Source organism: Notolepis coatsorum (assembly GCF_963971535.1).
Source record: "Notolepis coatsorum genome assembly, contig: SCAFFOLD_706, whole genome shotgun sequence".
NCBI lineage: Eukaryota > Metazoa > Chordata > Actinopteri > Aulopiformes > Paralepididae > Notolepis > Notolepis coatsorum.
In genome coordinates this window covers 79155-93234 of record NW_028169844.1, presented here as the reverse complement: position 1 = coordinate 93234, position 14080 = coordinate 79155, and the positions used below count along the sequence as shown (strand labels likewise).

The 14080-nt window shown below is 43.8% G+C and overlaps 1 protein-coding gene across 1 annotated transcript in view; it reads right to left on the bottom strand.

Moving 5' to 3' along the window:
• Positions 1–706: 706 nt before the first annotated feature.
• The window catches only part of LOC311248665 (zinc finger protein 423-like), a gene marked incomplete at both ends in the record, with an annotated part of 35341 nt that continues 21967 nt past the window's right edge, over positions 707–14080 (bottom strand). The window contains 3 exons of the mRNA XM_084339512.1: positions 707–847; positions 10863–11076; positions 12853–13012. Coding sequence (XP_084195638.1) covers positions 707–847; positions 10863–11076; positions 12853–13012 — 515 coding nt within the window. The remainder of the gene's footprint in view (positions 848–10862; positions 11077–12852; positions 13013–14080) is intronic.

The following is a 14080-nucleotide window of genomic DNA, read 5'->3' as shown; positions in this document are numbered from 1 at the left end:
CACCTCAATATCAGACAGACCACCGCAATATCAGACAGACCACCTCAATATCACACAGACCACCGCAATATCAGACAGACCACCGCAATATCAGACAGACCACCGCAATATCACACAGACCAGCTCAATATCAGACAGACCACCACAATATCACACAGACCACCTCAATATCACACAGACCAGCGCAATATCAGACAGACCACCACAATATCAGACAGACCACCACAATATCAGACAGACCACCTCAATATCAGACAGACCACCACAATATCACACAGACCACCTCAATATCAGACAGACCACCACAATATCAGACAGACCACCTCAATATCACACAGACCACCTCAATATCAGACAGACCACCTCAATATCAGACAGACCACCACAATATCAGACAGACCACCTCAATATCAGACAGACCACCGCAATATCAGACAGACCACCGCAATATCAGACAGACCACCTCAATATCAGACAGACCACCACAATATCAGACAGACCACCGCAATATCAGACAGACCACCTCAATATCAGACAGACCACCATAAATATTAGACAGACCACCATAAATACTGCATATCCCCACAATGATATATAAACAGCACTTGTTGTGTTGCACTGTGTGTCTGTGACTCAACTCAAACCTGTCACTCAAACCTGCCACCACAGATACCCTGTGGGATACACTGCACACTCAGACACTCACACTGTCACACGCATACACGCGCGCGCTCGCTCGCACATCATTTGCGTTTGGCTCACCGATCATGTGGTTGGCCACGTGAATCTGGATCTCTCGTTCCGTCTCAAACGTCATCTGGCATTTAATACACTGGTACGTCTTCTTCTGCAGGGAGACACACACACACACACACACACACACACACAAACAAACACAGGTCAGGTCATATGGCATGAAATACACTGTTAAGGGCACATGCACACTGCAGAGACACACACACACACACACATGCGCACACACACATTAATATTATAATAGGCCTGCACATAAAATATTAATTTGAGTAATATGTATTTCATTATTCATAAAGAGATATTCCACTCCAAACTGTCTCAGCGGATCTGCCAGAGACAGCGACAGACCAGGGGTTAGAGAGCTCACAGATTACAAATTACTTACTATAATCTAATTACTTACTGTAATCTGATTACTGAGTCGCTTTCTGGCTACTTGTCTCCGAGATCCATCAAATAAGCAGTTCAGTTCAATACACACTCTACTGTAATCTGATCATCATCTCTAGAACATTATGTCAGGGCGATTCAAATGATATATGACGAGTCGGCGTACAGAGAGGAGGTCCGGTACCTAGCTCTGTGGGGTGCTAATAACAACCTGGCCCTCAACACCAACAAAACTAAGATAGTGGTGGACTTCAGGAGAAATAAAACAGGCACGCACAGCTAGGGTTGGGCACCGAAAACCGGTTCTAATTAGGAACCGGTTCCTAACTTCCGGTTCTGGAACCGGAAGTAACATACCTGCATTTCGATTCTAAAAAAAATAAATAAAAATAATTTTTTTTTTTTTTTATACTTTGTTTATTAATACCCTAGTTACAGTACAGCAACCAAATTAAACTGTATCAAGTCAACTGAAAATGTGAATAGTATGAAAAAAATGTAAAATAAAAAAAAATTAAAAATGCTCCTGCGAAATAAGCTGTGACCTGCACCTCAAAGAATCGGAATCGAGAATCGTTCAGAACAGGAATCGATATGGAGAATCGGAATCGGAACCGGAATCGTTCAAATCCAAACGATGCCCAACCCTACGCACAGCCCCATCCGCATCAATGGAGAGGAGGTTGAGCGTGTCTGTAGTTTCAAATTCCTGGGAGTCCACATCTCTGAGGACCTGTCCTGGACCACCAACACCTCGACCCTGGTCAAGAAGGCCCACAAGCGCCTCTTTTTCCTGAGGAAGTTGGCCAAACTCCACCTATCCCCTCCCGTGCTAGTGAAACTTTTATCGCTGTACAATTGAGAGCATCCCGTTGGGAACCGGTTCCTAATTGTCCGATTTCTGGAATCGCATGCCTCCGTGACTATCGATTCCTCTTATCGATGCCATGTTTTTCCGACAGTTGCAGCCATAGCAGACTATTTGATTCCTTGACTAGGAAAACCTAAAGGGCTCGAAATTGCGACCGTTTCTATGTGCAGTGAAAACTTTTTACGTGGTAAACTAATGTTAGCGCTAGCTAGCTAAATAGCCATGCTCATTGCAGAGAGAGACAGAGAGAGAACACTGAGCTGGCACGGGTGGGGGCTCGGGGGGAGGGAGCCGTCTCTCTGTGTGTGTGTGTGTGTGTGCGTGTGCGTGCGTGTGTGTGTGCGCGTGCGTGCGCACGACATCAGAGGAGGTACAGTAGAAGCCTCAGAATTTCGGTAGGTGAATTGCTTTCCTAGATGTTAATTATGTGTCAGTTATTTTTTTACTTTTAACCTTTATTTATACAGGTAGGTTATTGCTAACGAATTCTATTTTGCAATAACGACCTGTTGAATGCAACTACAGTTCAATAGATTAAATTAGTTTAAGAGAATCTCAAATACATAATTTTATTTAGGTGTATAGTTAATTTATTTTTTTACAGTTTTTGTATTTTTCTGACATGGGGGCTTAACAATAAATGATAAATGACAATCAGAAATGTCAAGTTGCATGTTGTTATTCTAACCAGCTTAGTTCTGTTGCATTTCCAATTTATATATTTAATTATAAATTTATCAGGGATCAATAAGGGAATCGATAATGGAACCGGACAGATAAGAAGAATCGATAATGGAATCGGATCGATAAAATCTTATCAATTCCCATCCCTAATCCTCACCACCTGCATCTCAGTCTGCTACGGCAACTGCACCGTTAAGGACAGGAAATCACTGCAGAGGGTAGTGAAAATAGCCCAACGCATCATCAAGACCCCCCCCCCCCCCCCCCCCCATCTCATCAATCTATGAGAAGCGGTGCTCACGGAGAGCACGGAACATCATCAAATACACTTCTCACCCCAACCATGGACTGTTCACCCGCCTGCGGGGTACTCGCTCTGGGGCATGCTATACTGCAGCCTCCCAGGCAGAACCAACAGGACCACGAATAGTTTCTTCCCCTCAGCTGTCAGACTTCTGAATCAAAACTCTACATAGCCCACTGCACCTCACTGTATACCTGTGTATAGCCATAGCTTATGTAGACTTTATTTTAATGATTATTTTTTATTATATTTAGCATTCTCATCACTTCACATTGTGCTAACCATTGCACTTTACCCGACAGTTTTATTTATGTGTTTTATATTGCAACCGACTGTTGATTGTCACATCGTGGTTAGACGTACACAATCTCGTTGCACTGTCTTGTACTGTGTAATGACAACAAAGTGAATCTAATCTAATCTAATCTAATATCACAATGACTACTGGTAGAGTTCCTATAGGAGAGATAGGGGGAGAGAGGGAGAGAGAGAGAGATAGAGAGAGAGAAAGAGAGAGAGAGAGAGAGAGAGAGAGAGAGAGAGAGAGAGAGAGAGAGAGAGAGAGAGAGAGAGAGAGAGAGAGAGAGAGAGAGAGAGAGAGAGAGAGAGAGAGAGAGAGGAGAGAGAGAGAGAAAGAGACAGAGAGATGTATAGAGAGAGATAGAGAGAGATATAGATATATAGAGAGAGATACAGAGACATAAAGAGAGAGAGAAAGATAGAGAGAGATAGCGAAGGAGATAAAGAATGATAGAGAAGAGGAGAGAGAGATAGACAGAGAAATAAAGAGAGAGAGAGACAGAGAGAGATACAGAGACAGAGACAGAGACAGAGAGAGAGAGAGAGATACAGAGACAGAGACAGATACAGAGAGAGAGAGAGAGAGAGAGAGATACAGAGACAGAGAGAGAGAGAGAGAGAGAGAGAGAGAGAGAGAGAGAGAGAGAGAGAGAGAGAGAGAGAGAGAGAGATACCCTGCTTATCCATTCATAGCACACAGTGATCACTCATGCACAAACACATACAAATAAATACACATCGGCCTGACTCCGCTATCGCTGTGCTTTCAGACTGCTCGGCTGAGTGCACGCACACACACACACACACACACACACACACACACGCACACACACACGCACACACACACACACACACACACGCACACACACATGCACGCAGGCACACACTACCGACCCTGTCTGCTGTTAGACTAAGCAGAAACAAAGGTTCAGGTAAAGACAGAGGGTCCCAGGAAACATACACACACACATAAATATGTAGTCGCACACACACGCACACACACACACACACACACTCTCTCTCTGGGTCCTGGGGAGGCTGACTGTCAATATCAAGTAGAGTGAGCAGCTCCCACAATGCATCAGCACGAGCCAGCCCAGAGACCCAGCGGGGCTCACACACACACACACATACACGCGCACACGCGCGCGCGCACAGACACACACCACACACACCACACACACACACACACCAGCATACAAAAGTGGAAGTATGTACACACATGTGAATATACACAAACATAAAGCACCAAACATAAAGCACACACGCGTGTGCGTGCACACTAGGGCTGCAACGATTAGTCGACATAATCGACGACGTCGATTATAAAAAATCGTCAACGAGAAAGTGTTGCGTCGATTAGTCATACATTTTTTTTTTTTTTTTTTTTTTTTTTTTTGTGCACTACCTATCTTTGTGAGAGTGGCTTCTCAGGGTTCCAGACAACATCATAACATGATGATCCCATAGCAAATTTTGGACATTGAAAACATTGTTCCCCTGCAGGAGATGATGATCAGACTAGACACACAATACATTACACCAGGGTTTCCGTTAGAAAAAATTGTTGCCGGTCTCCGTGACCGGCAAGATTTCAATCTACCGGACAAATGAGATTAATTCCGGTCATAGTTTATTGAGCTTTAAAACAATTGATAGGCAGGCTATATAAAGAATGTCATCCTCAAGGCATGTAGATTTATAATAGTATTACTTAAAACTATGCTACTTTTGCGTATACAGTCATTAATATATTCCAAATAAAATAAGTCCCTCGATACTCCGTGCTGCTGCTGACTTGAAATAAAATAGACCGCGTATGTGGGCAGTCGGTCCGACACTAAACAGCAGTCTGTTATAATCACATTTTTATGAGCTAACGAATTCCGTTATATTGGATATTTGTATTAATTATATCAAGCGAAGAACTGAGAAAGCAGAGAGACGGCAACATTATCGTGGTTTGCGTGACGACTCTCTCCACCTCGCAACGACTTATTTGCAAAGAGTATGGTGCTGCAGAGCAGCTGATCCAGCTGTTATTGGCTCTTTTCTGGGAACCGCACAGCAGCGCGCCCCACCCAACATTGGCTGAAAATGGCTGAATTGGAGTACTGCTGGAATACTGCATTGGGCTGCTGGTGCTATGGCTCTGCAGCTTCACAAAAGTTCGCACACCCAGCACTAAGCTCTCGGTGACAACGTCGTTGTCATTATTAGAAGCAACGAGGAAACAAATGTAATGATCGTTTCGTTCATCGCATAGGCTATTTAATTTTAGCCTATTTTAATACAATTCAAATAATCAAATTGTGCTTAGACTCAGGGAATTATTTTCACCGGACATTAAGACCGGAGAGATGAAATATGTCGGACTTCAACAGATTTTGCCGGTCAAATACCGGTAATTACCGGCTAACGGAAACGCTGCATTACACACGCACTCCTCTCACTCACACACAGCGATCAGAGTAAGACACACACATACACACTCCTCTCACTCACACACAGCGATCAGAGTAAGACACACACACATACACACTCCTCTCACTCACACACAGCGATCAGAGTAAGACACACACACATTCACACTCCTCTTTCTCACACACAGCGATCAGAGTAAGACACACACACATTCACACTCCTCTCACTCACACACAGCGATCAGAGTAAGACACACACACATACACAAATTACACAGTACACACCTCTCACTCACACAGCGATCATAGTAAGACACACACACAAATTACACAGTACACACACTCCTCTCACTCACACAGCGATCAGAGTAAGACACACACACATACACACACACGGACTCCTCTCACACACAGCAAACAAAAGTTATTTAAAGTACACTTCCACTTTAATTTGTATTATTTAATTTATTTATCTTGTTATGAGTGATTGCTGTATTGTTCTTCAAATACATTTTCATTTAAAGTGGCTTAAAGATCCAAATTCAAATGTTTCATGAGTCATTATTTTAATTTGCTATGGGATCATCATGTTATGATGTTGTTGTTTGGTCCTGACAAGAGTCTCAAAGCCTGGGGTGATGGTAGACAAGCAACTCTGAGGTCATGCTCAATGTCCAATCTGTTCCTCTGCTTTGTCTTCAGCTGGACCAGAGCTGAGAAGCCACTTTCACAAAGATAGGTAATTAACACTTTGGCTGCCATGGGTTAAATTAATGATATACCATAGATTGCCAGCGCTATTTGTCTATGGAGAAAGTCCCCTTCTTTGCAGGGCTATAACTTTTTAAATTCTATTGCTACATTGCCATTATTAGGGCCCATTCAAAGTCCTATATGTATTGTTCATTGTGTAGCAACGTTAAACTTTTTCATTCACATATTCATAGTAAAGTATGGTCTAATGTATAAGTATGTTTTCATCTCTTTCTGCAACTTTCTCCAGAACGTGATATATAGCCCCAAATGCATTATATTGATGATGAAATACAGTTTGATGGCAATCAGCGCGATATAAAAAATTCCAACTAGACGTACTTCTAGAAGTTACTACACGTCATCTGATGTTGACCGGATGGGCGAGGGGGCGTTTATAATTCCGTGGGCAGCGTTATACCAATCATCTAATGTGGGTCAAATGTTGATAAAAGCAGTTAGTATCGAAGATGGTAACGTTACACGCTGAAACTCACCCCAGTCTCCGCGCGCCGTTGGGCGATCATCGTCGAGTAGAAATTTTATCATTATGGGATATATTATTACCCGGTCCATCTCCAGCTTGTATAATGGTATATACGTCCAAATCATGTTGTTTATCGAGTTATTGGCAATCGATCGCTATGTAGAGTGACGAGCTAGAATGCCGGAACCTATCCCGAGTGGCCGGAAGCAATACGGACATGTAGCACAACCTCCACTGTGCTTCCTGTTAAGCGGTTGCGCGATCGGCCACCAGATGGCGCTCCTGAACCGCCAGAGAGCTCAGTGGGTCCTGCTGGTGGTTCTCAGACCAGCGGAGGGACATTATGGATCAGATCGCAGATTTTTGAAATATTGATATAAGGACGCTGTACAGCGTCCCCCGGCAACTTTAGCATCGCCAGCAATGACGCTGTAAAGCGTTTTTAGGCAGTCAAAGTGTTAAAAAAAAAAAAAAAAAAAAAAAAATTGTTTGTTGTTGTTTACATTGGTTTTCGATTAGTCGACTAATCGAAAAAATAATCGGCAGATTAGTCGACTACCAAATTAGTCATTAGTTGCAGCCCTAGTGCACACACACACAAGCACACACACACAACACACACACAAACAGTCTCCGTAGTACACACGCCAGCTTCCACACTGGTTGGAACACACACATGTAGCATGTCTGAGCACCCCACACAGTACAGCCTCCGTAACGAGGTCAGTATTATTCTGGATGGTTTAGTAGCAGTACAGTCTTTATAGTACAGAGGTTCAGTAACTTAACTTTATGATGGTTTAGTAGCAGTACAGTCTTTATAGTACAGAGGTTCAGTAACTTAACTTTATGATGGTTTAGTAGCAGTACAGTCTTTATAGTACAGAGGTTCAGTAACTTAACTTTATGATGGTTTAGTAGCAGTACAGTCTTTATAGTACAGAGGTTCAGTAACTTAACTTTATGATGGTTTAGTAGCAGTACAGTCTTTATAGTACAGAGGTTCAGTAACTTAACTTTATGATGGTTTAGTAGCAGTACAGTCTCTTCAGTACAGAGGTTCAGTAACTTAACTTTATGATGGTTTAGTAGAAGTTAGGGCTGACCTTCGAAGCTTTTTTTGGCCGTCGTATTAATTAAATGAATAATGAGTCGGGCGGCTGCTATCCATTACACAGCCAACAACATTACATTACATAATTATGTTGCAACCTTCGTCTATAAAGCAAACAATTATATAAATATGTATATGCAGTTAATAGAGACAAAGGCAGAATTCGACTTAATCTTTTTATTAAGACATGTTTTTATATGGGTCATGACACTAAAAAATACTATATAGAATTGTCAGTGCTGTAAAGTTGAAACCTTTTTAAAATCTTAGACAAACAAAACACTTTGCTTTCATGAAATATTGTAAGCCGTCATTTGAGGCTTTATAAAAGCAGCACAATGAACACAAATCTGTCAGTGCCGAGTCCGACCTCATCTTAAATAACAAACAGCATTGCTTGTTGTAGTTAACAAAGAGAGGCAGAGTTAATGAGGCGTATGACGTTCGTTGCATTAGAGGCGCAAGATTTTGCAGGTGGGAGGGGGGATAAAATATTATTTTTTTCCTTTTAAATACCGAGTCTCTTCAGTACAGAGGTTCAGTATTCTTAACTTTTTCAGTAGAAGTATGGTATTTTCAGTACGGAATCTTTCCTACGGTGCACAGGAATGCTTCCGTAGGCCTATGCATGGCGGTTGGGATCCCCTCACTCACCTACCGTACCTAGGTTGACTATGCTTCAGCTTGGTTTCAGGACGTGGATTTATACTTTATTCCCATAAATGACTTCACTGACGTTCTCTACAACCAAAACAATCATGGAAGCAGCCCATTTAAACCCCATGTTGACAATGTGCCTTTCAAGTGTAAACAACTATTTATCTGCATCTATTCAACACAAATGATGTAACGTCCAACCGAGTTAGATGCTGCATATTGCTACTGTTGACACTAATAACATGCAGTGTGATTTTTATTCCCATGACAAAGACCAGGCCAGAAACATAACCACCATACTGCACAGTAGGAGCTGAATTCTGACCTACCGGGTAAACCTACTATAGCATAGAGTGTGGGTAATAGGGTTAGTAGCTTCTGTCTGATTGTATAGGTACTGAGGGTAGTAGGGTTAGTAGCTTCTGTCTGATTGTGTAGGTACTGAGGGTAGTAGGGTCAGTAGCTTCTGTCTGGTTGTGTAGGTACTGAGGGTAGTGGGGTTAGTCGCTTCTGTCTGATTGTGTAGGTACTGAGGGTAGTAGGGTCAGTAGCTTCTGTCTGATTGTGTAGGTACTGAGGGTAGTAAGGTCAGTAGCTTCTGTCTGATTGTGTAGGTACTGAGGGTAGTAGGGTTAGTAGCTTCTGTCTGATTGTGTAGGTACTGAGGGTAGTAGGGTTAGTAGCTTCGGTCTGATTGTGTAGGTACTGAGGGTAGTAGGTTAGTAGCTTCTGTCTGATTGTGTAGGTACTGAGGGTAGTGGGGTTAGTCGCTTCTGTCTGATTGTGTAGGTACTGAGGGTAGTAGGGTTAGTCGCTTCTGTCTGATTGTGTAGGTACTGAGGGTAGTAGGGTTAGTAGCTTCTGTCTGACTGTGTAGGTACTGAGGGTAGTAGGTTAGTAGCTTCTGTCTGATTGTGTAGGTACTGAGGGTAGTGGGGTTAGTCGCTTCTGTCTGATTGTGTAGGTACTGAGGGTAGTAGGGTTAGTAGCTTCTGTCTGACTGTGTAGGTACTGAAGGTAGTAGGGTCAGTAGCTTCTGTCTGACTGTGTAGGTACTGAGGGTAGTGGGGTTAGTCGCTTCTGTCTGATTGTGTAGGTACTGAGGGTAGTAGGGTTAGTAGCTTCTGTCTGATTGTGTAGGTACTGAGGGTAGTGGGGTTAGTCGCTTCTGTCCGATTGTGTAGGTACTGAGGGTAGTAGTGTTAGTCTCTTCTGTCTGGTTGTGTAGGTACTGAGGGTAGTGGGGTTAGTCGCTTCTGTCTGATTGTGTAGGTACTGAGGGTAGTAGGGTTAGTAGCTTCTGTCTGGTTGTGTAGGTACTGAGGGTAGTGGGGTTAGTCTCTTCTGTCTGGTTGTGTAGGTACTGAGGGTAGTGGGGTTAGTCTCTTCTGTCTGGTTGTGTAGGTACTGAGGGTAGTAGGGTTAGTAGCTTCTGTCTGGTTGTGTAGGTACTGAGGGTAGTAGGGTTAGTAGCTTCTGTCTGGTTGTGTAGGTACTGAGGGTAGTAGGGTTAGTAGCTTCTGTCTGGTTGTGTAGGTACTGAGGGTAGTAGGGTTAGTAGCTTCTGTCTGGTTGTGTAGGTACTGAGGGTAGTAGGGTTAGTCGCTTCTGTCTGATTGTGTAGGTACTGAGGGTAGTAGGGTCAGTAGCTTCTGTCTGATTGTGTAGGTACTGAGGGTAGTAGGGTTAGTAGCTTCTGTCTGACTGTGTAGGTACTGAGGGTAGTAGGGTCAGTAGGTTCTGTCTGACTGTGTAGGTACTGAGGGTAGTAGGTTAGTAGCTTCTGTCTGATTGTGTAGGTACTGAGGGTAGTAGGGTTAGTAGCTTCTGTCTGATTGTGTAGGTACTGAGGGTAGTAGGTTAGTAGCTTCTGTCTGGTTGTGTAGGTACTGAGGGTAGTGGGGTCAGTAGCTTCTGTCTGATTGTGTAGGTACTGAGGGTAGTAGGGTTAGTAGCTTCTGTCTGATTGTGTAGGTACTGAGGGTAGTAGGGTTAGTAGCTTCTGTCTGATTGTGTAGGTACTGCCTCCTTTTGGATCAATACATCCAGCCACCCATCCATCCATCCATCCATCCATCCATCCATCCACCCATCCCTCCACCCATCTCTCCATGTATCCTCACCTTAGGGGCAGGCGAGGCCTCGGTACCCTTCTTGGAGTTGCTGGTTTCGGGGCTGATTTCCGGGTGGTCTGTCTGAACGTGGCTCTCCAGGTCATCCAGGGTCTCAAACTTCACCGCACACTCTGGACACCTCAGCCCGGACAGGGCCTTCTCTCCCTGGGCTTCCCCCGGCGTGGCCGCTCCTCCCAGGCCGGGGCTCTGGCCGTTGGTGCCCCTGGGTGGATGGAGGGATAGCTTTTAGGAGCAAGGCACTGAACCCCCACACAGCTGCTCTCTGACCTCAGACCTCACGGGTGACATGGAATGACATTAGATTGTATTAAAGGGGCCGATTTGCAGGACTGTTAACACTTTCAGTGCCCACCACGTGATAAGACGTGTTATCAGCCCAATGCCTGAATGCCCACCACGACAATTAGCGTTTAATTTCTTTATTAGCCAATTTTATTCATATTGCATCAACCGAGTCTCCCGTTGGTATGCAGCCCCTGTAGGAGCTCAGATGTGGAAAAAACCGCCCCCTATCGTCTCCCGGATGGTAATGCACCCTTTTGGAATGGACTCAATGAAAATGGATGAGAAAAGAAAAATCTGGAATCCACATTTTACTTCTCAGGCATGTAACCCGAGCCGTTCGGATTCATTGTGGAGCCTCAGAACAGCGTGGAATACATATGTACAGTATGTAGCGTTGGATCAATAAAAGCGATCGATTTTTGGAATGGCGATCAGGAATTGGAATGATCTTTTTGGAGAACATCTGATCTGAGGTAAGGAATCTATTTTACAAGTCTTGGGATAATCAGAGTTGTATTCGCTGAGATCTCAGCGTTCGCCCTATGTGTGATGTGGCTGTTTGTGCGCGATCGCTTTGAGGAAATCAAAGAATCGATTTTTCAGATCGCCTATATAGCGTGCATACGTACACATATACTATCGATAATCTAGCGTTTATTTGAAAACGATTCATAAATAGGCCGAAAAACATTTTTGTGTATTCTAGAATATTCCGGTAAAGGGCGATTATCATGGAATATTTATATTTTCCTTGAAAACGAGGGCTTTTCAAAATGCTATAAAACGAAAATGAACCGATAAAAAAACAATCCGCTTCGACAATGTTGACTGGAAAACGAGTCATTGATAAGCGACGGGCAGATTAGACACATAGCCATAATTTAAAACATAGATTAGGCGTTATTAACGCTAACATTGAAGTGGATGGTGGGCATTCAAGCGGTAAATCAAGATTAAGCTTGGGCTCTGAAAGTGTTAAGAGGTTAACCTGTTAAACCCTAGCCATATTTTCAGAAAATTCGCCAAAAAATACATAACTAAGTAAATGGAAGATTGCTCCACTTCTACAAGGCCCATTTGCATGTTCCTGGTATCTAGGGACATCTATGGATCTCAGGGAATGTATTCCCAGTGTCAGAAATATTGTGTCTGTTACTAGGCTTGAGTAAATTGTGATGAAACAAAGGAGAATATAAATTATGATTTTTTTGACGGTGAATAACACCATGCTAAAAATGACCAGACATGAAGAACTGCCACTGATCTCGTTAAGTACCTTCTTGAGATCATATGTACAAAGAATCTAAGCAAATTAATAAAGGGAATATGATTAAACAGAATGTTTTGTAGATACAGTACTGAATTCTGCCATCCGAACACATGCAATTTGAAATATTATTATAGAATACTAATACTACTCTTTCCAATGGCAGAGTTCAATCTGGATTTAGTATCACCGGGCAGTGCAGCAAGAACTGTGAATGAAATCTACTGAAAGTACAGTTCCTTTCTTATAATGGATATGGCTCCGCCATTTTGAATCGGTGTGCAATGTGGATTTTTGCTAAACATTCACAGAAAGGTAGGGAAAACGAACTGCGTTCTAATTTATGCCAATAACGTTCAGTTTTGTGGTAGATAATCACGAAAAATAAGAGAAATAAAAAGGGTAGTTTTTTTTCCGATCACTAACCTGTTCATGCAGACGGCGCACAGACCGTACGGAAGACCGTTCACGTCCAGCTTCACCAACTCTCCTTTGTTCTTGAACTCTTTCAGACACAGAGCACATTTGTAGAGTTTGTGAAGCTGCAGCTGACCGTTAGGAGAGGAGGAGGCGGAGCCATTACCACCTAGGAGAGAGCAACAAGGAGGGGTCAGACCGTTAGGAGAGGAGGCGGAGCCATTACCACCTAGGAGAGAGCAACAAGGAGGGGTCAGACCGTTAGGAAAGGAGGAGGCGGAGCCATTACCACCTAGGAGAGAGCAACAAGGAGGGGTCAGACCGTTAGGAAAGGAGGAGGCGGAGCCATTACCACCTAGGAGAGAGCAACAAGGAAGGGTCAGACCGCTAGGAGAGGAGGAGGCGGAGCCATTACCACCTAGGAGAGAGCAACAAGGAGGGGTCAGACCGTTAGGAGAGGAGGAGGCGAAGCCATTACCACCTAGGAGAGAGCAACAGGGAGGGGTCAGACTAGTAGGAGCAGAGCAACAAGGAGGGGTCAGACCGTTAGGAGTGGCCTAGTTGGGGTGGCCTAGTACGGCCTGGGCGCTGCTGCTGCAGTGTGTCCTGGTTGGTAAGGCGCAAGAGGCGTATACTTTTCTGTCCCTTGAACAAAGTGCTGACTATGAGCTTGTTAAATCTTCCATATTGAGGGCTTATGAGTTAGTCCCAGAGGCCTATCGTCAGCGTTTTAGAGGCTATCGCAGGTCGGAGGGACAAACGTATGTTGAGTTTGGAAAAGAGAAGGAGAACCTGTTTGATAGGTGGTGCACCTCTCAGAAAGCAGAGTCGAAAGAGCAGCTTAGACAGTTGATTCTCCTAGAGGAATTTAAAAGCTGTGTTCCTGATACAGTTTCCACTCATCTAAACGAGCATAAGGTATTGAAGATAGGCGACGCTGCTGTCTTGGCTGATGAGTTTGTGTTGATACACAAGTCCGTCTTTGTAGAGGAATACCGTGTTGAGTCCAGGGGTAGGCGTCCTTTTCAGGGGGGCCGTTTCCCAAGACCTGTGTCTACTGGTCAGTTTACTTCAACTCCTAGGCATGGTGGTTCTGCTAGTGCATTCCCAGAGGGAGTTATATGTTTCTACTGTAAGGAGCCTGGTCATATCGTTGCTGGGTGCCCTGTGCTTGAACAGAAAAATGTAAAAACTGTGGCTCTGGTAGAAACCGTAAGCAGAACACCTATGCCGGCGT